Source organism: Syzygium oleosum, unplaced genomic scaffold (assembly GCF_021117445.2).
Source record: "Syzygium oleosum isolate NSW1041296 unplaced genomic scaffold, Sole_v2.1 Sole_v2.15, whole genome shotgun sequence".
Taxonomy (NCBI): Eukaryota; Viridiplantae; Streptophyta; class Magnoliopsida; order Myrtales; family Myrtaceae; genus Syzygium; species Syzygium oleosum.
The window spans coordinates 6855131-6881720 of record NW_026607499.1 but is presented as its reverse complement, the minus strand read 5'-3'; the positions used below and the strand labels follow the sequence as shown (position 1 = coordinate 6881720).

Sequence of the window (26590 nt, the reverse complement as noted above, 5' to 3'; positions counted from 1 at the left end):
AAGGACTCCACTTGAGATCCTTAATTGGAATTTTCCCTTATAATAATGAGACACAAAATTACTAAGATCTAATCAATATTGCATTACTTAATCTCGCGAGCTCTTTTGCTTTTGGCATCTTCTGTGATGCGATGCAATGCAATGACTTCACGACGAACACGAATAAATAAAAATGAAAAAAAACTCATTAATTATGTCGAGTGGTAATTTCGTAGATATCCCCTTACTCGGGTCTTTTGCCACCTCGGAAAAAAAATAAAAAATGGAAAGCCAGATAAAATCTTTCTAAAAAGATAACTGGTTGTCGCTTTTTCCACCCCACAAAAAAAATGAACGGATTAAAGAAAAGCGACAACATTGCACTAATCTCTATATTCATTTCGGAAATAAAGAAAAGAAATTATTGGATAATTTATAAAAATTGCGAAATTCCCAACGGAAATTTTTTTTTTGGTCGAATCCACGGGAAATTTGAGAGGTTATAGAGTGTGGCGAAGATATTTTTATTTTTCTCTGTCTCTATTTTTTTTTTTGCCATTTCAGGCAAAAAGATCGTACCTCTCTCTCTCTCGTTCTTACCGTGTTCTTCTTCTTCTTCTTCTTCTTCTTCGTAATCAAGAGGTCTAGGGTTTTCGTGATTTGACCGGAATTCATGGTTTTGCCCTCTCCATCTCCGCCGTGTTTCCGCCGGAATTGAAGACGGTGCTCCTCCGCGGGGAGCAATTTGCGAGCTGGTACCTCGTGCGTCTGATCTCTCCAGCTATCGATTGTTCGTTCTGGGGTGTTTTTTGAGCTGAATTCGAGTGTAATCGGTCGAGGGAAAGGGGGGGAAGGGAACGGAAGTTTCGAATGAATTTTGGGGCGTTTGGTGGTTTTTCCCATTGCCGGAGGCGTGTTAGTTTCTGCTTCTAGAGTGGCAATTTCCTCTTTCTTTGGCAAGTTTTTCTGCGGAGAAGCGAGGGCTCTGCTGGCATTTTGGTGAAATTGCTTTCTTTTTTTTTTCACGAATGTTGTTCTTCTCATGTTATCTGAAGTAGGAACAGTAGGTGGGTGTGGCTTCTTTTCAAATGATTTCATTTCCATTCGATTTCAGTGAGTGAAATTTGCTCATTTGGCTTCTGCCAATTTCGGATTAAAGCTCTGTAGGCATGTGGCGCTTGTCTTTTCGTGCTCTGTGCCAATGTTGCGGTTAAATGAATTAGATTGAAGCGTGACGAATGTTTCGCAGGAGACAGGGAAGGGTGAAGATTGTGGCGCTTGAGTAGTGTGATTTTATTTGCGGACATTGTAGTCGAAATGCAATGTAATTAGTTGATTGAATGAAGCCTGGTTGGGCATCATGGATGAGGATGTGGGTGATGAAGTAACAGCACTGGATGCGGCCGAGGGTGGTCACCTCCAAAGCAAGGAAAGTGAGTATTCACGCAAGACTGAAAGTGGCAGTATGTTGGAATCACGGGAAATGATTACTCCCGGGGAGGATGAGTACCATGAGACCGCACCTCATGTGTTAGCATCAATTCTAGATGGTAAGAATGTAAATATAAGTTTAAGCTCTTTGGACCCCCTTGATCGTCCATCTGTGAGTTCTCACTCAATGGATGATGTCGGTGGCATGGTTGAGGAGTTAACAGTAAGGAACTACAATAATTTGAATTTGGCTGTATCGGGCACCTCAAAAAGTAGTGGTAGGATGGGAACTAGGATGAACCAATGGCAGCACATCTTTCAGACAGCAGGTGGATCGGCAAATTCGAGCTCCCATGGCTATCCTTTGAACCGGGATGGTACCAGTATCTGGGAGGACATAGGAGGCTCATCCTTTTCTGAACTATTGTCTCAAAAAGCATCAAGAGGTGATAAAAACGAAACCATGGAGCAACCACCTCATTCTGAAAATAGAGAAACTTTAGGTGGTGTTTTAACTCATGGAGGTATTCGGACAAAAATTCTGTCGAAGTCAGGATTCTCAGAGTTTTTTGTTAAGAACACTCTGAAGGGAAAGGGAATCATATTCAGAGGCCCACCTACCAATAATCTCCGTGTTGAGGCAATAAGTCAGAATAATGTAAATGTTGCTAGTGGTTCCAACATGGCTTCTGATGCATCACTTAGTTCGAATCCCTCGAGTGTTGTGCCTTCTACTCATAGTACCTGTGGGACCAAGATTGTCTTCAGTTCTGATCCTGATGGAGTCAATCTGAGAGAATGGCTTAGCGGTGCGCACAGAGATGTAAATAAAGTGGAGAGATTAAATATTTTCAGGCAAATTGTGGATTTGGTGGATCACTCTCACTCCAAGGGGATTGCCTTGCATGACTTACGGCCGTCTCGTTTTACATTGCTACCATCGAATCGGGTGAAGTATCTAGGATCATCATTGGGGGGAGAGATTTCTGGAACCTTTGGAGGCAAACATTTTCCAAGCAACAGTAACCAGATCATTGAGAAAAAGGTACTAGAGCATGGTTTGGTTCGACCTTATAGCTCCGCTGCAAAGAAGCAAAAGTTCAATGCGGGCATCAATTATGTCCAGCAGTGGCCTCAGTTTCATTCAAGACCTGGTTTAAAAGCTGAGGCTGTGAGCGGCAGTGAGATGAGTACAGGTGATCCACAATATGCAGGCTATGTTTGCGGTGCAAAGAAGCCAAGTACGGAATATGGATCCCAAAAGTCTGGTGGCATTCCTACTTTGAGCGCTGCTGCTGAGTCATTGACCGCTGGAAGTTACCAGCTGGAAGAGAAGTGGTACAAGAGCCCTGAGGAAGTCAACGAGGGATCAAGCCATACAGCATCAAATATATACTCTCTGGGCGTTTTCCTTTTTGAGGTTCGATCTGATGTGGATATTGCTTCTGTTTTGAATTTTACATGAACTTGTGGGCGTTGGTTGCAAATGTTGCTTCTCCCTCCACATGGGGGATATTGCATGTTGGCATCAGATGGGATATGTAAACATTGTATGATGAAATCTAAGCTAAATGTCTTTCGGGTATTTTACCATATGTCGTGCATATTGTGTTAGTGTCATAATTCTGAGGCAAAGCCTTCACTGGGCAAGTGCACATGTATCTTAAAAGGGGAGTACTTTCCAAATTACATACAACAAAACCCAACTTGATATTCAGTTATATCATCCTTGTCACTGATGTTGCTTTTTTCCACTTTTTGTATTGTGCATTCAATAACTGCTCTGTGTCAGCAATTACAGTGTGTCTGGGGCGATTTTTGCTTTTTTGTGCTTTATGCTTATTTTGCAGATTTCCTTTTGTAGAGTTTGAAGTAATACTGTTATTTAATATTGAACACATAAAACTTTACAAACCTGCATTTACTGATTTGTCGAATCATATAGAATGTCTTTATTGATCATTTTGATAATTGACATAGTTTTTCCTAGGAAGCACGGACACTCTCCGGGGGCCTCCGTGTCGGTGTTGGACATGTGTCGGACACCGACACTCGTCCGACACTCTTTTTTTTATTAATTATTTATTTATGGATATGAATCAAATTAATTTGATTGTGAAATAATCATAAAAATGATAATTTATCATGTATATTAAAAAATATACATTTAATATACGACGTTTCCCAACGTGTCGGAATTCTCTATTTTTTAATAAATGACGTGTCGGCGTGTTGTGTTGTGTAGTGTCGTGTCGCATGTCACGTGACGGTGTTGCTTTTCTGGCACGTGGGATTTGGAGGGAAAGCCGATCGATACTTTTAATAAGCTTCTACAAGCGTATTCATATGTCTTTTCTAATCTTGATCCAGAAGTTGCACCCAGTGAACAATTCAACAATTCTATTGTTTATTGCTTTGTAGTGTTCTGTTTAGTTTTGATGATTAAAGGATTCTCTACGTCAAGTTGTTTCTTGCAACGGAAGGATAAACGTGACCTTTTGTCTGTGAATCAAAGACGTTACATTCTTATGTTGTTGTCTAAACATTTTGAATGGCAATTTTGCTCCGAATCTGGACATATCTGTTATTGATGGAGGCGGTGCTGGATCTTCATAGCCAGTTCTCTCACTTAGGGGCAAGGATGAAAGTTTTCTTTTATGTGTGAGACCACCTTGCAGCAATAGTAAAGCATAGCGTAGAGTTTCCCAGATAATATAAGCTTTGCTTGCTTAGTTCTCAAGCTTGTAGTGTTAATCACTTTGCTCGCTTGACAACGCATGATGTCTTTGCATTGAATCAAATACATCTCTTCATGGTGTAGCTTGTGTTGCCTGTTGCTATTCGTAGAACTAATTATTATGTTCGACTATATTAGTGCATCATTTTGTCTCTGGTGGATTCTTTTATATATTTTTGGTATCCCAGTTATAAGACACTTGTCTTCTTCTCATGTCTCTGATTTTGGCCTCAAAAGTTGGCAGCATTGTCAAAAGTAGAGACCTATTTTGTTGTCGAAAGCTTTTCCTTGAGCATATGTAATTCAGGGTTATAATCACTGCCATTTTTCATTGATCAACTTTATATCTTGTCTTTGTAAGACCTATTATTTATGTTACATCCCCCACCGGTTAATTGATTCTTTCTACTTATAATTATCGAAAAAATGAGCAGGCATGTACTTGGCTGTAATATTTTCAATGAATATCTTTTTTCAGTTACTTGGTCGCTTCGACTGTGGAAAGGCTCGGAATGCAGCAATGATGGATCTTTGTCATAGGATTCTTCCCCCCAGTTTCTTGTCTGAAAATCCAAAAGAAGCTGGATTCTGCTTGTTGCTACTATATCCTGATCCTTCTTCACGCCCAAGTTGCAGGTAAGGTTAATCTACCTGCCCATCTGTACAATAAAAACTGCGGTGATATGGCATGGTCCACATATGGCTCCGAAACGAAATAATTTGCTCTCATCATTGGCTTGTTCGGGTAGATGTATTAAAATTTTGATGAATCTAAAACTATTATTATATTGGTTAAACAGCAATGGCACCCTATGTTACTTCAGGTTTTTAATTGAGGTCACATATCTTTATGTATATTATATGAATATGACATGCGTGTGGCCCGTGGGTTTCTTATGGGGACATACTTCTTCTCAACATTGAGGGTTTCTTGTGGGGACATACTTCATCTCAACATTGATCATTTGACGTTATTCTTTATTCCAGAATTACATAGAAAGTAAGCCATCATAACAAAACGTTGAGGAGAAAATGTTAAGATATTTGAAATGTGATGTTGGGATATGCTAGCCAGCATGTACATTCACGCATATATGGCATCTTAAAAGGGAAATTTCCTGTCTATCTTGTATTTTACATTTTTCGTGTTCTACTGTTTAACTTTTACATCTTTAGATGCCAATTCTACATATTCCTCCCCTTGTTGCCTAGATGAGTCAGACCACTACACATGGCCAATTCTGATTAATCCAGATGCAATTTGAAAAAAATTAGTGTGATCTAAATGCAGAAATACATCTATAGTGGCTGAAAATAAAAGAGAGAATTGGGCATCCTTTTTCAAATCCACAATCCCTAATGCATATTATCTGGATTCCTGAGACTTATTTTAGTAATTATTTCCACCTTCTTAAGGTTGAAAAAATCTGCTGATTCTAGGTGCATGTTTATTTGTTTAGCAGAATTAATTATTTGTAGGGAAAGTCAAGGTGGACTTTTGTGGAATGACAAAGATTTACCACATTCATCTTCTGATACTTTGCAGACTTCTCTGAAATCTTTCGAGGCGATTAATTTTGCATCCATTAGATAGCAACTCACCAAGTTTGTGTCATTAACCTGATAATAGCACATGGTTAAATATGATCTGCTACATCTATGGCTGCGGTCTTTGACAGGGAGATCCTAGAGTCGGAATTACTTAGTGGGCTTAAGGAGGTTTGCCCGGAAGAATTGTCATCTTCTATAGAGCAAGATGATGCAGAGTCAGAATTACTTCTGCACTTTTTGATCACCTCAAAAGAGCATAAGCAGAAATGCGCCTCTAAGTTGATAGAAAATATAACTTGCTTGGAAGCAGATATTGAAGAGATTGGGAGAAGGCGCCATGCAATTGGCCTGGCTGACTCCTTTGATTCAAAGGAGAATAAGCTTTATCTTACGGAGCTTTCTACCCCAGATGTCATTCCTCATCTTTCTCCTGTCACAAATCCGGTTGAGTCTAGGTGGATGGGGAACGTGTGTCAGCTTGAATCTGCTTATTTCTCCATGAAATCAAGAATGCAGCTCCCTGAGACTGATGCTGCGAGGCGTGCTGATAATGATTTGTTAAAAAATCGTGAGAATTGGGGTCCTCCCAATAACAATGAAGAACAGAAGGATGGCTCTGATCGGCTGGGTGCTTTCTTTGATGGCTTATCCAAGTATGCTCGATATAATAAGTTTGCGGTACGCGGTATACTAAGAAATGGAGAGTTCAACTCCTCAGCAAATGTGATTTGCTCCCTAAGTTTTGACCGGGATGAGGACTACTTTGCTGCTGCTGGGATATCAAAGAAAATAAAGATATTTGAGTTTGATGCGCTCTTTAATCACTCCGTCGATATCCATTATCCAGTGATTGAGATGTCGAATAGGTCAAAGCTAAGCTGCACTTGCTGGAATAATTATATCCGTAACTACCTTGCATCCACTGATTATGATGGCATAGTAAAGGTGTGTGAAATTTCCATTTTAAAGTCCGTATTTTGGTGCATATTTTTTTCAGTACCTTTTCTGGTTGGCACTTGGCATCTATTGATTGAAATCTCTCTTTTTGGATTCATGGTTTATAGTCAACATTCTTGAATGGTGGTAGGTCATATCCTGTGATAGAGCTGATATTCAAAGTTGTGGTTTTTTTGTGGCATATTTGCCTTTTTGTTTGTAAAATAGTTCATTTTCTTGTCCATTGTAATATTGGTCTCTCATGTTTTGCGACTTTGAAGTTCCTATCGTGAATATCCAATTTAAATTAGGAAAGTTCTGTTGATGGTGCAAGAATGAATGTTATAGTAGATTTTAAAGCCTCCAACTGGTGGAATCGCCAACTTTTGACCTTACCGAAGATTACTGGGAATTCAAGTCTTCATTGTTATTTAGTTTCATTGGTCTTGGATTTACTTTTACCTGTTTAGAGAAGTGTGAGAAAATTATCTTGTGTGTGTGTGTGTGTGTGTGTGAGAGAGAGAGAGAGAGAGAGAGAGATAGAGAGAGATTTATAGCCATACACGCGCTGTAGGTTTATTTGCAATTGTCTTACTCAACAAAAAATGGTTGACAATGTTCTCTTACATGTAGCTATTTAATACCTATTCCTCACTTTGTTCTTTTCCATTTCTGGTCCAGTTGAATTTTGTGATAATTTCCTAGTTTATTGGGTTGACAGGTTTGGGCTTTCCCCCTACCCATTAATAAGTATGCTATGTTCACCACTTACTTTCTATTTTTGCTCTTATCAACTCTGTTTGTTTTGGTATTAAGGACGTTTTCTAATTCTGACTTTTTTGCAATGATATCCAGTTATGGGATGCAAGTACTGGTCAAGGGTTTTCTGAGTTCAGTGAGCATGAAAAGAGGGCCTGGTCTGTTGACTTTTCGCCTGTATACCCTACAAAGTTAGCAAGTGGAAGTGACGATTGTTCAGTGAAACTTTGGAGCATCAATGAGGCATGTTCCCTCCTTAATTAGAATTACCTCTTGCATATGTAACAATCTGACGGGTGATTGTTTATAAACCTATTTGGTTGCAAAGTTCTGGTATTCACTACTTTATAACTTAAGATAACTAAAGTAACAATGCAAACTACTCATGTATAAATTCCATCACATGTGCCCTGTTCATCTGCATTAGAAAATAGGGTGACGAAGTCATGATAGTCATGTAGGCTTTTGACAATGGAATTGCTATGCATTAATTCAAGGGTTAATACCGCGAAAAACCCCAAACTAGTACGCCTGTGACAATTTTGCCCCAAACTAATTTTTTGACCACCAAAAACCCCAAACTGGTACACCTGTGACAAATTTGCCCTCATTTTATTTCCGTTAAATTTTACTGTCAAATTGCTTTGTTAAATGACACGCAGCAATTGACGGATGTACCAATTTTATGTTTTACCCTCCGTTTGTCACGGGCATACTAGTTTATGATTTTTTATGGTATTAATTCAATTTAATGGAAACTAACAGAGGGTAAATTTGTCACAAATATACCAGTTTGGGATTTTTGGTGGTAAAAAAATTAGTTTAGGGTAAATTTGTCACAGATGTACTAGTTTGGGGTTTTTCGTGGTTAAAAAATTAGTTTGGGGTAAAATTGTCACAGATGTACCAATTTGGGGTTTTTCGTGGTATTAACCCTTAATTCAATAGCAAGCAAATTCATCGGCGAAATTCAGCTGTATACTTAAATATAGTTTGCCCTTAACACTTCACTTTATTACTTCAATAATTTTTGAAGGCCTTCAAGCTCATGCAATATAAATTTGATTTTGAACAGAGAAATTGTTTGGGGACAATAAGGAGCATAGCAAATGTCTGCTGTGTTCAGTTCTCTCCTCATTCCACTCATTTGCTGGCATTTGGGTCTGCTGACTATAGAACTTACTGTTATGATCTTCGGAATGCGAGAACTCCCTGGTGTGTATTGGCTGGGCATGAGAAAGCTGTAAGCTATGTGAAGTTTTTGGACTCTGAAACCGTTGTAACTGCATCCACTGACAACACCTTGAAGCTTTGGGATTTGAACAAAACCAGTTCTAGTGGTCCGTCAAATAACGCCTGCAGCTTAACATTTAGTGGGCATACCAACGAGAAGGTACAATTGCAAGGCTACATAGCATTCCACTATCTTTCTCTGGTCTTCAATCTGAATTTTCATTTTCCCTTAGAGGACTTGATGTTCTTCCTTTTTTTCATCGGGTTCACTTCTCATTTCATGACGTGCCAGAATTTCGTGGGTTTGTCCGTTGCAAATGGTTACATAACATGTGGTTCCGAAACAAATGAGGTATGCATCTCCATATACCATTTCTATTATTTTGTCGAAATAGTAGCTTGCTTCTCTTGCTTTTATTCAATGAAGTTTCCTGAGTTATTAGAAACAACTGTGCTCTTTCGTGATTTGTGTCTTTCTTTTGGTAGGTTTTCACATATTACAGGTCTCTGCCTATGCCGATCACTTCCTGCAAGTTTGGTTCAATTGATCCTATTTCTGGGAAGGAAACTGATGATGACAATGGGCAGTTTGTTTCCAGCGTCTGTTGGAGAGGGAAATCGGACATGGTTGTAGCTGCCAATTCAAGTGGCTGCATAAAAGTCTTGCAGATGGTTTAGGGTGTAGGGAGACCTGTGAAAAGGACAGCAGCACTTCATGTACCTGCTTTATGCTTGTGAGTCTCCAAAGTTGTGAAAAAGATGGCGGCACTTCATGTACTCTGCCTTGAGAATCTCAGGTCATCTTGTCTGAGAACTGAAGGACACAATCTAGTGCATGCGGTGTCGTGCAGCTATGAGTTCCTAATTGTACCGTGTTTGCAGAGACCAGTTCACACACAAGGACATTGCCAGAGTAAGCTGAAAAACACAACAAATTTGTCAATGGGGATGGTTTTCCCATTGGAGCTTACGGAGTCAATTGTCCAAAAGAGGTGAGCTATCTCAAAAGGCCATATAGTTAAAAGTGGGTACGTGGTGGACTTGAAGTTCGAGATGGAAGTAATGCTGCTGTTGCTTAAAACTTCTGTGGGGGGATCACATGCCTGGCTCAGATGGCAGGCATTTTAGGATTTCGGACATGCACATTTGTTGCCAGGATGAAGATTCATAGTGTTGTCCGACAGGTGTCAAAAGTTTTTCATTGAGCTGTATGTAAATTTTACTGTCAGAAAGATGAACCTTACCCGATGTAAATCTCGTATAGCTTGCTCTATAGAATTATTTGTTTTAGATTTTCCTTTTCTTGTGGGAGTACTGGTGCACGAGGATTACGTAGCTTTGTTCTCTCAATTTCCCTTTAATGGTGGTGGAGCCGGAAAAGTTACCTGTGGGGAAACAGAGGTCTATTACGATAGTCGTCATAAAATTAAGAAGTCATATACAGTAGGAGCTTTATGTCGCTTTGAGATCATTACAGACATTATCAGGTAAACAAAGATTGTGGTTGGTTTGATGTGAGATTCAGCACATACTAATTAGTGGTTAACGAGACCCGTTCCTTCTTTTTCCCGCTCTCTCTCTCTCATAAAGAGATGGATCAGTTTTTATCGGCCGAATGATACAGCAAAGTTAGAACAGAATTCCGGCCCCACGTATGGTTACACAGATTTGGTTTAAATTATTTCTTATTGTCGAGAATCATACACGGTGACCCTGCCCAATCTACAATGCTCTGGGAAAGTTTGGAGACTTCCAAACCTCAAAAATAAGGACTGATAGATGAAGTTGTGCAGACAATTTTGGTCAGTCTATCACAGCCTAAAGCCGAGCAAACTGGCATTTACATTGTGCAGTTGCATCATCTCAGACCAGTAAACCACCGGTTTGCGGATCCGAGCAGACAAATTTCCCAACCACGACCCACTCCTTCGAAGTTTACTTCGGAACAGAACTGAAAACTGGTTTAGAAACATCTATACACAATCTCTATATTGTCAATGTAAAAGAAGTATGTTCTTAAATAGACTGTCGCGGTACTTGGAACAAAAACTGATTCACAAACACAGAAAGAGATCGATTGTAAACAATGTGAGCCGGTCTGTGGAATCGAACGCTGGATTCAATCTGCCCTCACCAAATCGGCTTGACATGACCCAATGAGAACCAGAGACTGCCATGTGAACTGAGCTGCTTTAGAACCAAAATTTCCTCGGGCCAAAATTTTCTAAGAATGACCATACAGTGCAGGAGTGTGAAGGAGGAGACATCGGCTATTGTATTTCGGAATCTGATACGTGTCCGCGTGTTCTTCCTTGACTCGCAATCTTAGAGGAAGTTATGGGTACAACGAAGTCATTCCTTTTGTTTATCTTCACACTACGACGTTGGGGATTCAATAACGACGCCCCGTCCTGTGCTTTCGGTGTTCCTGTGATGAACAAGCCACATGCAATTTAGCAAACATATCTCCAAACACAACTTTTGAAGATACTTCTCTACTTCTCTTGAGACATAATCACTACTACTCAGAAATATGAAACAGATCGACAATAGCAAGTTCAAAGAAATATATTCACCTGAACTTTTCCGCGTCTTAATGTCAGCGCATTTCTTAAATGACAAAGTTCTCTTCTCTGGTATCTCCGAACAAATAGACCTCACATCGTTCCCTGGCTGGACCTGATCTTCTAATGCAACAATCCCAGAAACCAATCCATAAATGACCTAAAAAACAGATCAACAATAGCAAGTTCAAAGAAATATATTCACCTGAACTTTTCCGCGTCTTAATATCAGCACATTTCTCAGATGACAAAGTTCTCTTCTCTGGTATCTCCGAACAAATAGACCTCACATTGCTCCCTGGCTGGACCTGATCTTCTACTGCAAGAATCACAGAAACCAATCCATAAATGACCTAAAAAACAGATCGACAATAGCAAGTTCAAAGAAATATATTCACCTGAACTTTTCCGTGTCTTAATATCAGTGCATTTCTTAAATGACAAAGTTCTCTTCTCTGGTGTCTCCGAAGAAATAGACCTCACATCGCTCCGTGGCTGGACCTGATCTTCTACTGCAAGAATCACAGAAACCAATCCATAAATGACCTAAAAAACAGATCAACAATAGCAAGTTCAAAGAAATATATTCACCTGAACTTTTCCGCGTCTTAATATCAGCGCATTTCTTAAATGACAAAGTTCTCTTCTCTGGTATCTCCGAACAAATAGACCTCACATCGCTCCTTGGCTGGATCTGATCTTCTACTGCAAGAATCACAGAAACCAATCCATAAATGACCTAAAAAACTGTTGAGTGTTAGGGTTAGTCCTTCAGTTGAATAAGTTAGTAACTTGTCCGGCAATTGAATTGACACAATCACGAAATGTTGGAAGTGAACTAACCTGGAACTCTTCTAACCTTCAAAGCTGTGCCTTTGTTACTCAGTCGATTTTTCTTGTCTGGAATATCAGAAAAAACCGATCTTGCATATCCTACAGGTAGTAGAAAAGAATCATCCTCAGCGAAGAAGTTCTCGTCCTTGCTGGTTGTTTCTGCTTCGCTCGCTGTCTCACAGATCCTGATCTTAGTACTCAGGCGAGTCTTGTCTAGTTCGGCAAGTTTATAAGCAAACATGTGAAATGGAATCTGTGTTACTGCCATTGAATTGACATACGCGGATAACTTCTTTTGAAATCCAGCCTCTACGTCACAGCAGTCTACAGGAGGAGATTGCAGATCAGGGTGACCATTATCTGGGTTCATCACCAAGAACTTCTTGATGTAACGCAGAATTCTACATATCGATGAAAAGCTTGGACGCAGCAAAGGCTCTGTTTGCCAGCATCTTCTTGTTAGATTCACCAAGTACTTCGGTGAAGGTAATGAGAACAGAGGCCTCTCGCCAGCTCTTATGTTTCGACTCATCTTATCTCCTTGAAGATGGCCTTCCTCGAAGGGTATTTTCCCGGTCAAAAGCTGAAAGCAAATCATCCCGAAGCTGTACACATCTGATTTCTCTGAGTACTTCGAATTAGAATTACTCTCTGACTTTTCCTGCTCGGCAAGGACTTCTGGGGCATACCAAATGAAAGGGTTGGTTGAGTCCTGGTTTGGCAAATGGTGGGAATTATGGTTGAGCGCACACAATGAACTATACCCTGCCACTTTAACATGAAAATAACCTTCCGATGGAGTCCTCGATTTGAGCAGGACGTTTGTTGGGTTCAGATCACCGTGATAAATCTTCTGAGAGTGGAGATACTCCATCCCTCTTGCAATCTGAATCATAATGTCGACTACAACCGGAAGAGAGAACAATATCCGTCGCCTCAGACTTGAATTTTCTTTCACGTGACAAGCGAGAGTCTTGTTCATTAACTCTGCAACTAGAAAGCATTCTTTCTTTTCCTCATCACAAAAGGCGCATAAGTACTGAAGCACGTTAGGGTGGGAAAGCGAAAGAAGAGTAGAGATCTCGCCTTTCGATGACCCGTCCTCTCCGAAAAGGTGGTGCAGAACAAAGCTCTCCCCTAACCACTGAATCTCCTTGAGCTCTTTCCCGCATCCCAATCTCCGCCTCACAGCATAGTCCTTTGCCCCAGTAAGGATCGAACTAGGAAAGAGCGTCCAATTGTACGTCTCTGAGGCACTTATTTTCTTGAGCAAAAGATCGGCAAGCCGCTGCTCGTTCTTTGTCAGAACAGCAGATTCTTCCAGGCTCTTTTTCTCCTTCAGAAGCTCACAGAGAAGCCATCTGTCCTCTCTCCAAACCATGTCCAATCTCTTGCACAGCTCTTTAGGGACCAGATACTGCTTACCGTATCTCAGTTGGAAGAGTTTCGGGTCATTCCATTCCTTATCATACTTCCTCCTCAGCAAAATTCCTTTCTTTTGCATCTCATCAGGGTCAAGCCCCGAAATCTCGCCAGCATTCTCGATTGCCTCGATGACTGCTGGGAAACTACACAGCAAGTTGTGGATGTGGAATTCGACACAATCCTTGCTGTTGTGAAGGGTGATTGCTTTGCCCCAAAAGTCTTTGACATCCAAACAGTGCTTGATGTAAAGCTCGCCTTCTTTAAAAACCCGGTGGAGCTCTCTCAGAGGCTGCTCGAGAGCCTTCCACTTGGTGTTTTTCTCTTCGAGCTTGAGGTTCTGCTTAATCTCCGACGCGATCTCTTCAAAAGCCATAGTGAAAATATCTAGGAGTAAGCAACACTGTCTCCTATTGATTTGGATATCCTCTTGCAACACCATGAGAACCTTCATACTCCCTAGTACCTCTCCGACATGCCGAAATTGTTCCATTCCGGCTTCGAAGAGTCAAATCTCCAAGCTGGGCACGCCACAAGACTCGGCTCAATTTGATCCGAAATCTCCGAAAGTTTACAGATTCAAGCAAGTTGTTCCTGGAAACTAGAAGCATCACATACACATACCAACACAAACTCAGCATCTTATGCGTACGTTTCCCATGGAATTCACAATTAATTGAGATTGGCCGTGAACAAACACTAAAAGGGGAATTTAAGGAACGTACATGAGTCAACAAGAAAAAATCAACCCAAAAAAAATCTGTCCTTTGCAAGAAAAACAAAGGGAGTTCACCACAATTTAGGTCCAGGTAATCGAAACAGAGCAGCAAAGATTTCTCAAGTTGTTCAGAACCCAATTCACAATCATCCAATCCAAGGCAGAATCTCAAAAAAAAAAAAAAAAATCCGACTCATTCAACAGTAAATTCGACAAAGCAGAGGATCGCGGGACCCAGAAAAGAAAAGAAAAAAGAAGAAGAAGAAAGAATCAAACTCACCTGAAGAAACAAAAAGCACCCAACAAAAAAAGCAGGCGATGTATCTGATGAAACGTCCCCGCAAGAAAGGACCCACAAAACCAACGATGATCTCCGAGCAAAAAAAAAACCGACTTTTCTTTTGTCCGTAATGACTCGAGCTCAAAGAGAAGCTGGTGTTTCAGGTTTTTGGTTCGTTGTTCGAGCTTCGACAATGGAAATGAATGAGAGAGAGAGAGAGAGAGAGAGAGAGAGAGAGAGAGAGAGAGAGAGAGAGGGAGGGCGTGGCCGTTGAAGATGTCCGGTTTCTTTGGAGTCACCACGTCGTACTGCTTTATACGTTGTGTTCCCGCGAGTTTCGACTCTTTGACTGCTTTTCGAGAGACCGTTGCTTTCGAGGGGCGAGGAGTTGGAGGTCGTTTTGGGGGGCAGCTTGAACGTGAAACGACGTTCGCGAGTAGTGTGGGACTTGGCAGTGGAAAGTTGGGGGGGGGGGGGTCAAAACGGTGCCGCGTTTTGACTGATTCGGAGTCCTCCCCGAATCTGACGCTTCCCCGATGTTACAGGCGGTGCCACTAGAGCAAAGTGGGGGTGGCTTTCCCTAGTTTTTATTTGCTTATTTTACCCTTTTTCTGTTAACCTCATATGAAATGCCGGCCAGTTTAGTATACACACTTCATGCGTTTGGACCGTTTTCGATAATTGTGAATCTGTTACCGAACAACGTGAAGAGACTTCTCTGAGAAGAGTGCTCGAATCCGACCCGCGATCCCGCTATTCGAGTCCGTTCTGATTTCGAGATCCTGAGGTCGAGGCTTGGATATGAGGGCCCATACATGAGATCTTATGGGAGGAATTCCAATCCATACCAGGGATCCTAATGCCCGAACCTTTGGCGTCAGCCCTCGGACCCTTGACTTTAGGGCCTAAGACTCGAACCTCAAGGATCTGACTTAGGACCCTGACGCCCCTAACTTGATATCCCAAAAGTTGGACATGAAAGTCCCGTGCTCGAACCAAGCACGGAGAGGGCCAGGGTCTCCCGAAATAGGTGCTAGGGTAATGGGTTGAGGGACAAGGATCCCCGCTCTAGAGGGCAGGGTCTCGGGTTTTGGTGTCTGGTTCCTAAGTTCGAGCCTCCTGGGTGTAGCCCTCTAGATCCCAGGTTGGGCCTATCCAAATTTTGCCGTATTGCAACATTGGACAAGATATATTGAACAAGAGTTTCTCGTATGAAGTCACCATTATATTCTTAAATATTGTCTTAGCATATTGGGAAATCGGATGACTTTGATCTTATCTGAAAATTCTATACCATCTATATGTTTTTGTTTCATGTATATCTATCTATAAAATTGACATTACCCTACAAATGGAACTTGGATATGGCGTCCACCTAAAAAACATCAGAATGCTTGAAAGATGGTTGGTTGATGAACTCATTCACCCAAAGAGAGGGAGGGTAGAAATGAGATTGTCCTCTCATGAGTGCTCTCCCTTGCCATGAAGTTGGTGAAGGATAAGCAATTGACATTTATGTGGGACCCACCTACGCAAGTATGGCTTCCAATATTTATTTAACTCTCGATTTAAACTTTTGCAATGATGGATTTATTGCGCAATGATTTGATCTATAGTTCAGGAACTAAGTTGAACATGTACGAAAAAGTTCAGGGATCACATTGAACAAATTAAAAATTCAAGAACCATATTATATATTAAGATCAGTGATCATTTGTGTCATTATTCATTTATATATATATGAAACAAATAACTAAGGGTTCCTTACCAAAAAAAAAAACAAATAACTAAGGGCAGAGTCTAGAATGTGTCACATTCCAACATTTGGAAGTACATGGCTCATAGATCAATCTAATTTGAGGGGAGTGCACGTCTTGAGCGGTTGGCGGGACGGCCACGACCTTTTAAAGTTAAAAACAAAGTCAATGGATGGGATGGTCCGTCGTCCACGCACTACACCTTGACCAACCATAGACAGCAACGTGCCAACCCCCTGGATGATTGGTTTCACTAACCTAACGAAAGATCGACTAATTTATTTCTAGAACTTCCACAAATTCAAAACGGGTCGCACTTGCTCATTTTCCATTCCAATCAACCATTCATTTGTTTCATGGTACTTATCGATACAAAACAACTTGCATAGAGAATCGATGATCGAGTCTATTCACTTTTAAGTCTAAAATGTGGGTCCAAATATAAAGAAGTTAATGGTCCAGATCTGCACATGATACATACAGCACGATGGATGAAATGCACACGGCCCAATGGATGAAATGTCTTATAAGCTCGTTGATCATGAATGTCACAACAGCACAACTGATCCACAAGGCCCATCGATAGAATGTCTCGACTTTGTCGATCATGAGTTTCCAATGGGCAGTGTTATGGTGAAGGTACATGATACATGGCAAACAACCAATCGACTTGAAACGTGTATTCAAAATTGAGTTAAGGAGTGTCTATCAATCGAGGTGAAATCTATAGCTAAGAAAGTAGCGCTTAAGTCAAGGCAATAAGAGATTCCAGCGAGGACGACATTGACGCATGATGGAATGGCTCATGAAAGATGCAGGAGTAATCAAAGTAAGGGATCACACAATACGATCAATCCACATAGCATCAATCAAGGCATTCATAAACAAACACAAGACATCGGATTCTAAAGATAGGGAAGATCATTCAATACGGTCCGATTAGATTTCCTAATTCTACCACTCGCTTTTGTTTATTGAAGTTTTCTAGTCATACTTTGTGTGCTTTTTACCCTTTCCGTCCATTATAGTCATCTCCATCAGAATTCTTATATCAATTTCAATCATTGAGCAGTCATGATATCCTAAAATGTAAACCATCTATTCTAACTCAGTGAAAGTTTCATGCGATTTCCTTATTTACTTTTATATATTATTTGCATTTTGTATTAGTAGTTCGAATATTATAAAGTCCTCGAGACTTTAAGGCATATTAAAATCCATTTAATTTCGACTTGAAGTCAAATTTGAAACTTTGATCGGCCATGGATTATTTTCCATTGGACTTTAATCATTTAAGCTATTTAGTTTCTAGCGACCACGACTGGACAAAAATTGCACGTAACAGACATTAAGTTGAAATAATTTTTATGCTATTAGGCTTGCATATGGAAGTGAAGACCTTCCAAGAGCAACATATTCCCTATCCAATTTTAATAACTAAGAGCAACATTGACCCTAAAAATGGCCGTCATGCATTCAGCATATCGTTGCGTATCCTTAATCAATTTAGCTATATAAACTACCCATTATATATCTTTTCTTGAGTTGTGGTTGACTTCTGTATTACATGAATCTGGATCAACAAAACCCAGAAAGGAATTGACTCGATTACATCAATAATCGATCCAAGAAGAATAATCCAGTACTGTTCTGTATCTTATATGAATCGCTGCATTGCTGATAAGAGAAATCTTCCTTTGAGTTGAGATCCACTAGTCAGGTCAGACAGGTTCCAAACATCTGCCCACTACAAATTACAAGCCGATCCAACATGCCACTATAGCCTCGGGGAGATTTTATGTGCATCAATTAGCTGTAAGAAAAGAGCAAAGACAGGATATAACCAGTTTTATTCCCACTAATCACCAGAAACTTGATCGAGCAATGTTTAACTTTCTTTGTGAGCGTGCCATGATCTTAGTGAAAGTTGTAAGTTATCCACAACATGTATCTTCCAGAACTTTGGGTCTCAGGAGATTAGTGCATGTGCATTCACCATTTTTTGCTTTCTTTAGGCTCCGTTTGTACCTCACAATTGCTTTCTAGATTAATCTGAGATGTCTACAGAATGGTAGCCTGGCATGTGAAACAATAATTGTTTTTCGAAAGAACAGAAAACATAGCTAGCGAAACGGCATTTTTTCCTTTACTGTCGGGTTGAGGCCAAGTGGGCACGAAACGGCCGGTAAGACCGATCTCGAGAGGTTGTTCATTCAAGATGCCGCTGCACTACCCTCGGTACAAAACTACACGGCCATGCATGCCCGAGTGGAAGCTTGACCCTGCTGCTACTGCACGAGTACGGGTTGCCTGTGCATGGAGACGTCGATCAAGCCGTGGGAGCTTTCCTTTGGCCATGTGATAGTGATTAATTAAGGAAACGATATTGCAGCTAGAGCATGTTGGTTATGGCCAAGTATAGGAACATGCTTTGTGGCATTATTGGAAAAATATACTGTTTAATCATGTTATTTCAATCATACATAGCCAGCATCAGCCTAGCTAAAGTTCACGTTTGAGGTTGATTTTGTGCAATCCCCTCTACGTACGAAAATATATGCTATCCTTGCAATCATCTTTCAAGCGGACAAAATTCACTACCTCTAATTATAGAAGATTGGTTTGTACAATTCAACTGTATAAAGAAGTGTTAAAGCTCTCATATGGTATTTGACAAGTACCTGATGGTTGTAGCATCTCCACAATTACGACACCTGACAACAGTTTTTTAAAAAGTTGCTCACCTAGTTTTAATGCATTGTAGTTTTGATGCATATATTATCATATCACAAGTCACGACACTTCAAAGCATAATCACATCACGTCATAGTTAAAACCCGGCCAAAGCTATACCAAATAAATCAAGAAAACTGTCCAAAAAGTCTTGAACATTGCATTTTTGCCAATTTCGTCTTAAACATTTTAATTGTGACAATTGAGTCATAAAATTTTTCACGTTTTATCAATTGAGTCCATCCGGCTAATCATAACTGGAAATTGTTGATATGGATGCTGGCTTTTCTACGTGGCACTGCTGGCACTAACATAGACAATTTTAATAATATTTTATTATTTTTTAGATACTTTGGTTTTTTATAATTTCTTTTCTTTCTTTTTCTTTTTCCTTCTTTACTTTTTTTTCTTTTTTTTTTATTGTTAAGTCCGACAGGGGGCCGCCGACCACTAGGAGCCGTCGCTGGTCGCAGGCTAGGGCTCATGGCCCTCCCTCAGAGCTGCACGATGGCCGTGAGCCCTAGCGAGGGCTCGCTGCCCTCACAACAGCCAACCATGTAAGACACACTAGCGTTCATGTTAGCGAATTCCGAACAGATAAATTAAATTGGTACAAATGCAAAAGTCTTCTAACTCAATTGGTAAAAAAAAGGGGGTTTAGAACTGAATTGGCGCAATTGCATTAGATTTAGGCCTTTTTTGGTAATCCTCCCTATAATAGTTGATTGTAACATCTTTATCAATACAATGTCTAACCCAGCATCCCTAATTAACTAGGAAACGATCAATTCAGTTATGCATTTAGGATTTTAACCTTGTTCATCTTGTGTTGCCTAGCTATTCTTAATACATCCATTAATTCAATGTTCCCAACCAATCTGCATACACTTGTTTAGTTTCTGTTGATGCATAATCGATAAGGAAGAGAGATGATAAGGTAGGGAGAGAAAAGGCCGCGATCTCTGAAATCCCAACCATATCCTTCCATAAATTGGAGTTTGTTTCGGTTGACCCGGTCAAAACCCCCTCAATACCACTTCGATCAATCAATCAAAACAAATCAAATTAACGACCTCTCCAAATCATGATTTTGGGCCTCTCGATCCCTCTTTGTATTTGAAGGGGGAGATTAATTTTTGATTAGGTAATTTTTTTTCGCCGAAAATTAGCTAATTAACTCATTATTATCGTCGCCTCTCCTTTCGAACGCAGAGGCATCAACCCCAGAAGAACAAATTCCCAGAAGGGCAGCGAAAGGGCGAGGAAGTCAAAACCATGGAGAGATCATCATCAATGAGTCTTGGTTTGGTCTTGTTAGGCTGCTCGGTGATGGCGACGATGTTGATGGGATCGACGAGCGCAGTGCTTCACGTCGTCGGGGGTCGTCAAGGATGGGACGTGCCCGATAATGTCACCTTCTACCAAGATTGGGCCAGACCTAGGACCTTCGGCGTCGGCGACCAACTCAGTGAGTTTCTACTTCGATCTAATTCTGATATTTTGTTTTGTTTCGGCAAAATCAACCATAGTAGGCGTCATTTGATCACATTGTTTGTGAACGTAAGTCTCTTATAATGCCATTTTGCGATGATAGATCTACTCAGTCGGCACCGAGAAAGGAGACTTCCACAAACTTTTTGTGATATGCTGATTGTTAGGGTTTCCTTGATCAATATGTGCATATTAGTTGTCTCGGTCGGAATTCTAATCCTTGTCCGAACATTTTTTCGGTATAAAGTTTGACAAGAAAACGTAACATGTTGTGCGTGCGTGTTCTAGCATCCATAAGCGCAAAAATGACAGTATCAAACTCTAAATCGTCACGAACATGCGTATATGCATGGCAGTTTTCCCATACAGGCCAGGCTCCAACAACTTGCTGGTAGTCAAGAAGAAGGCCTACGAGACATGCGACATGAGCGACCCCATCAAGATGTACTACATGGGCCCCACCATCCTCAACCTCGCTGCCGTCGGCGACTACTACTACGTCTCCTCCTCCGGCAGGCACTGCGAGCACGGCCAGAGGCTCCACGTCACCGTCGGGAACGCCCCGGGCTCATCCGGGGTCAAATTCCCCATCAAGCTCAACTGAGCAGCCCCTGCTCCTGCTCCCGTGCTCGTCCGCCGGCACCGCCGAGAAGGTTAAGGGCGGTTCCCGGCATTTTGTCGACCATCTGGCCTTTGATGGTAGAGAGATCCTATTAATATTTGCCATTGCTAATATTGGCACAAATAATAAAGCTTGTGGGTCTAATAAGATGCTTGTAGCTTTCTTCCTGGTCAGGAAGAAATTAATCCATACGTACTTGTTCCGACAAACGCTACGACAAAGTTCACAAAACCTGGCATTTAATGTTCACGTTTCCCCCCTTGGATCAACTCTCATCTTGCATCTCGGTCCAAAGAAAAAAATGCTATTTTCTTGGTCCAAACAAAACCCGGCATTTGAAATATCATTCGATTCTTTCCCACTCACAGAGCGATGAGCGATCCGCGTTTGCATGGGGGTCGTTATTTACAGTTATCATTAGCCACGTCAGCGTAATAACGCCTGATGCGCCGCTCGCCACGTAGGTTCAGTTTCGGAGCAGGAACGAAAGATGAGATTAGTCGCATACAAAAGAAAAGATCTTGTTTGTCCAGACCAGACATCCCGTGCATGTGAAATATCACGTTGCATGGCGATTCGCTAAGCGAAGAGGCAGAAGATCGGGTCAAAGATTTTGCTCGCGCAAATTGCAATTTGGGAACCCCCTGGCTCGTCACTTTCTCTCGCCCTGATTCGTATCCACCAGCATTTATGTGCCTCTGGGTCTACAAGTGAAAAGAAAACAGTAAACGAGCATTAGCAGATGACAATTGCATGCAACATCAGATTAGGTGATCGACTTGTATTTGTACATGTGTTTCATCTGTTAAATTGTACTGGTGCGAGCTATCTAGTACTTAGGTGTGGGATCTATAAATCAATCCGCGATACCTCTGACCTTGGTCCCCATGAGTCCCTTGTAAGCCTTGCTGATGATCTGTAATTCAATTTAAAACATGCATTAAGTTCATGTACGGCTTGCTTGCGGAGCGAATCTCTCTACTCACGCGCCCCTTCTGTGATCTCCCTCTTGTTCGACAAGGAGCTAGAATTCTCGTCACATTATGTACAGCCCCGATTGGGAAGAAGGTATTTTGTCTGACAGATACATCACGTGACAGTAACACGTGCACTTTGGTGTAATCAACCAATCAAAAAGTAATATGAATATGCATACGACACCAGATCGAGATGAGATTTATAGCATGCGAGCAGCGATAACTAATCGGTTGCTCCACATTATCACTATCACGTGACATGATATATCCATCGCATGAAATATTTTTTTCCTAATGAGGCTCCCGCCACCGATACGAACGGACAATCGGAAGCTTCAAGATCCTACCCGGGCCACGCGACATGATAGCCCACCAAGAAGTGGGCCTAAAACAACATCTCGACACTCTCCAGTAAATTTTCTCTTGTTCTTGTTTTGCCACCCCTGCGAAATGAAAGAATCACAGCTCCCAATCGATCCACAACGGAGGGTCCATACGAAGCGGGTGGGGGTGGACCACAAATCACGACCGTACCTCAGCAACACTGACCGGCTGAGCTGGCGGGACAGCGGGGACCACGGGGACCACCACCACCACCCCGCCAGTTGGTTTCTGAAAGAGAGGTGACTGACATTACGTGTACGGCCAGGATCCGGTCGGCAGGCCCCCGAAAGAATAACGAAGAAGATCTTCTGCGTCCGTCCTCTTGTCTAGATGGGCCCGACAGCTTTTCGAATTACAAAAGGGACGCAGGATCGAATTCGTTTTCAACGGCGCGCAATTAATGTGTTTTTTACACCTTGAGAGCAGCAGCAGCAGCAGCAGCAGCATCGCAGAACAGCAGCAGCAAGCAAACTCTAAGCGAAAAAGCAATCGCATAATGCGTGCGTACGTAGGCCGCGCATCGCCTCCAGTCCGGCAGAAGTTGCAGTGGTTGACGTGGCGCTGCCCTAGCCTGTTAAAGTCTGCAAACGAGAAATTACAAGGACAAACATTTTGCTCTCGAAGTTCCAAATAAGAGAAGGAAATGAGATTGTTTTGTCAAAAAAAAATCCAAAGTGATTTTTGTTTCTAATAAAGGCCTGAATTGATCAATTCGGTCTCAAATAAGGATCTGACTCGCCGACCTGTCACATTTTCGCCAACCGGCGAACACAGAACACGAGGATTTACGTGGTTCGATCACAACGTGATCTACGTCCACGGGCGAGGCAAGACAAGATTCCACTATAATAAAAGAGAGTACAGTTTTCAGAAGTCGAAACAACGACAAAAACTCACGGCTCACAAAACTCTCTAAAAATAAAATTCTCTCTCTTTACATCAATGAGAAAACCTAGCCGCAGTATAAATAGTGCTCTCGAAATTTTTCCTCGGAGGCTACGCCCCCAAACCCCCCGAAACATTGGTTCGCTTGCTCCAGCTCGGGCGGACCGCCATAGAGATTGCTACGAGTTGGGCCTATCGGCCCAACTCTCCGCGTCACGAACTAAATCTCAATTTTCGGGTCGCACAAAAATATATCGGGTCGGGTGTTGAACCGGACTGAGAACATAAAATTCAAGACATATTTAACATCTATGGTGACTATGAGCTTCAAAGTTGAAGCTCGCGGCCACCCTAGTTGCTCGAGCTCGAAGCTTGGCCTCACACACAGTAAAGAAGGATAATCTCTCGTGGTCGAGTGGGAACTAGGAAAAGTAGAGTTGGGAGGGAGCCAGGGGGGTTTGGGGGTCTAGTGGGTTGGATAGTATAAGTGAGCAAAAGGAACTGCCCAAACAAATCGATTTTGGGCAGTTTTCAAGAGTACCAGTGCGTTTCCCAATTCCAAGTGATTTTCAGTCTAATTCCCAATTCCATATATGAATTTGCTCACCTAGACCACCTGAACTAAACCGTATAATTATACAACTTGGGTCGAACAGGCTATTTCAAGCCATGGGAGATAGGGGCGAGCATGGTTCTAAGGTAGAGTATGAAACCTGAGAACCTGACCAGTGAAAAATTATCGGTTCCAGGTTCCAAGATATGCAGGGTATGTCCCAAATTCCAAAAATTGAGGAATCTGCATCAACGGATTTTGGTTTCAAGTTCTAGGCCTGTAACTTGGAACTTGAAACAAGTTTTTTTTTGTATTTTTTCTTAGTTTATGTTTTCATGTAATCCTACGATGTTCTGTAGCGTTAAATGATGAGTGTATAATCTGGAATTACTAATTTGATATTTCATTTTATGACTTGTTAATGTTTCATATTCGTGTCTTTAAATACAAGTTGTGGTCAATGGATCATAACAACAAGTGGTGGTAATTAAATATGATGATTCACTGCAATTGTTCAATTAATAATACGGATGGAACGTAGATAGACCCTGGAACCTACTTTGAAATAGGTTTAGGGGGTAGATTTCAGGTTCCAAACAAACTGAGGAACTTATTCCCGTGGATAGGTTCTAGGTTTCAGGTGGAACCTATACGAAATCTGGAACCGTACGAAACCTGGAACCGCTCACCCTTAACGAGACGGGTGGACCGGAATGGGGGCCCACAGCCTGCTGAGCTTCCCCCGAGTAGGAAAAGTGATCGACCGCCGTCTGATCGGTGGAGATCCAGGTTCAGCAGGCCGCCAGTGGGTGGGCCCCACTAAAAGGTTCGGGGGCCCACTTCTGGTTAAATATAAAGTCGTCCTTCCCCGCTGCCAACGCACAGGCAAGATCCGCTCGAGAGCGACGTCTCGTATTTCCGCTTGGGATGCTATCTCCGCGGCGATTTTGTTTGCGACCCCCAATCAAGTTGGTGGGGTTAGCTTGGGATTTCAGTCGACATTCATTCCTTCTCGCCTGAAAAAGAAATTTGAACATCTCCCAAATGTTTGTTTCTATTACTCGTACTTAACATGCTATCGTGTTAGGATTTTCGCGTAGCATGAACGGTCCGTGAATGTTCGAAACAGATATTCGCTCGGGTTAGCTTATAGGTGGCGTTTCGAATGCGTTGTCCCTTTGCGGTAGGATAGTACACGGGACAGAACCATGTCGCACGGAAATAAATTTATATCACGCGGGGGTGTTATTAAAATATGAAGAAGCGCGAGGATTTTAGGAATATGGTAATACACCCCGAAATACTTCGAGCATTTAATATCGATTACAAACGTGTCACAGTATACCCGGATAAGGCATGATATACATCTCACCAATATTTTGCATGTAAATTTTGAAACTCTAGTTTCATTGAATTATTGAATTGATTGCTCTTGTTAATTTCAACCCTTTATTGTCCAATATAGGAGAGCACATATGAAATACCTTCCAATAATATATATTATGGAAAAATGACATAAATGGTTCATGAATTTTGGCCCAATTTACAATATCGTATTTGAACTTTTAATTTGTGTAGTATAGTCCAATAGCTTTTGGTACATGTTCGGTTTAGTCATTGAACTTAAACTAATGGAAGGATAATATTGGATATTTTCAATTATAAACCTTTGATTTCTTCTGTTATTTTTAACCCACGTATAAAATACCTCCTAATAATACATACATATAAAAATGGGAAATAACACAAGTGATTCTTGAATTTCAGCCCAAGATGCAATGTCATTTCTGAACTTTTAATTTGTCCAGTTTGGTCCATGAACTTTAGTCCAATATGCAATATATTCCCTTAACTTTTAATTTGTTCAACGTGGTTCTAAATTTTTTGCGCATGTTCAATTTAGTCCCCGAACTTGAAATAATGGAATGATAATATCGGATATTTTCATATAATTTAGGGATTAGACTATGTGCATGCATGAGGTGCGAGGTAATTATAATTATAATATTTTGCTTTGGCATGAGGTACCAGAGGCTTTTAAATGGTGTCGCAGGAGCGAGAGCAAGAGGTCAGGGCAAATTACATTTGCCGAAATCTGGCTGCTTCTGGTTACTCGCAGATAATAACATTTGAGGACCCCTTTGGTGGGCGTGATCTAACCGAGAAGAAGTGGCTTGTCCCCTAACGCCGCAAGAACCCCATCACATATTCTTCTCTTGTCTCTTCTCGTGCGCAAAACGATGCGCCAACCCAATTGCATTTCGTAATGCCCCCCACCAGTTACGGATTAGATGGAGGAGTACTATTTTAGGGCACGAGTTTGTGTGCTCCGTGCCCCACTTATGATGTCAAGGAGACTGTTAATATAATTGCCAAGAATGTGGAGCTTATTGTAAGATCGAGTAACGCCTGTTAGGATCGGTCGCACAATCACAAAGAAAATAGAGAGTAAAATCGAGAAAAAGAATTTGAGACGCAAGATTTTGTCCTAATTTATCTTTAAACTAAGGCTACGTTCAGTTGAGGATTCCACTATAATTAGCACTCCGAACCTCTCTGCTACATCCCTTAATTACAAGAATATAATTAGCATCTCGCACTCGTACTGTCATGTCGTTAGGGAGCATGAACCACACCCCAACAACGCCATACCCGATAGGGAGCAAAGAGTGTAACCTTATTTAGGCATTTTTGGAGGATAATCTCCTTTTTCTTCTACTTCGCCTTTTCATGTGGAGAAATGA

General features: G+C 41.3%; 3 protein-coding genes across 10 annotated transcripts; 2 read left to right on the top strand and 1 right to left on the bottom strand.

Moving 5' to 3' along the window:
• The first annotated feature begins 530 nt into the window (after positions 1-530).
• LOC115675462 (protein SPA1-RELATED 2) lies at positions 531-9918 on the top strand. 2 transcript variants are annotated; one of them, XM_030598125.2, is made up of 8 exons: positions 531-741; positions 1229-2830; positions 4626-4783; positions 5827-6643; positions 7490-7636; positions 8469-8786; positions 8919-8978; positions 9113-9918. In XM_030598125.2, the coding sequence occupies exons 2-8, from the start codon at positions 1340-1342 to the stop codon at positions 9302-9304; spliced, it is 3183 nt and encodes a 1060-aa protein (XP_030453985.2). In that variant the 5' UTR covers positions 531-741; positions 1229-1339; the 3' UTR covers positions 9305-9918. The 2 variants fall into 2 exon arrangements, with proteins under 2 accessions (XP_030453985.2, XP_056174470.1); XM_056318495.1 differs by lacking the exon at positions 531-741 and adding an exon at positions 907-1046 and having other exon boundaries at positions 8469-8828; positions 8862-8978.
• Positions 9919-10588: 670 nt separating this feature from the next.
• LOC115675463 (uncharacterized) lies at positions 10589-14941 on the bottom strand. Of its 7 annotated transcripts, none has more exons than XM_056318498.1 (7): positions 14445-14895; positions 12034-14047; positions 11782-11895; positions 11589-11702; positions 11396-11509; positions 11203-11310; positions 10589-11054 (listed from the first exon to the last, which is right to left on the bottom strand). In XM_056318498.1, exons 2-7 carry the CDS (start codon positions 13937-13939, stop codon positions 10897-10899), a joined length of 2514 nt encoding a protein of 837 aa, XP_056174473.1. In that variant the 5' UTR covers positions 13940-14047; positions 14445-14895; the 3' UTR covers positions 10589-10896. The 7 variants fall into 7 exon arrangements, with proteins under 7 accessions (XP_056174473.1, XP_056174471.1, XP_056174472.1 ...); XM_056318496.1 differs by having other exon boundaries at positions 11203-11313; positions 14445-14890; XM_056318497.1 differs by having other exon boundaries at positions 11203-11313; positions 12034-14040; positions 14445-14890.
• Positions 14942-20080: 5139 nt separating this feature from the next.
• Positions 20081-21236, top strand: LOC130140099 (stellacyanin-like). Its single transcript, XM_056318578.1, has 2 exons — positions 20081-20402; positions 20782-21236. Exons 1-2 carry the CDS (start codon positions 20210-20212, stop codon positions 21027-21029), a joined length of 441 nt encoding a protein of 146 aa, XP_056174553.1. The 5' UTR covers positions 20081-20209; the 3' UTR covers positions 21030-21236.
• The last annotated feature ends 5354 nt before the right edge of the window (positions 21237-26590 follow it).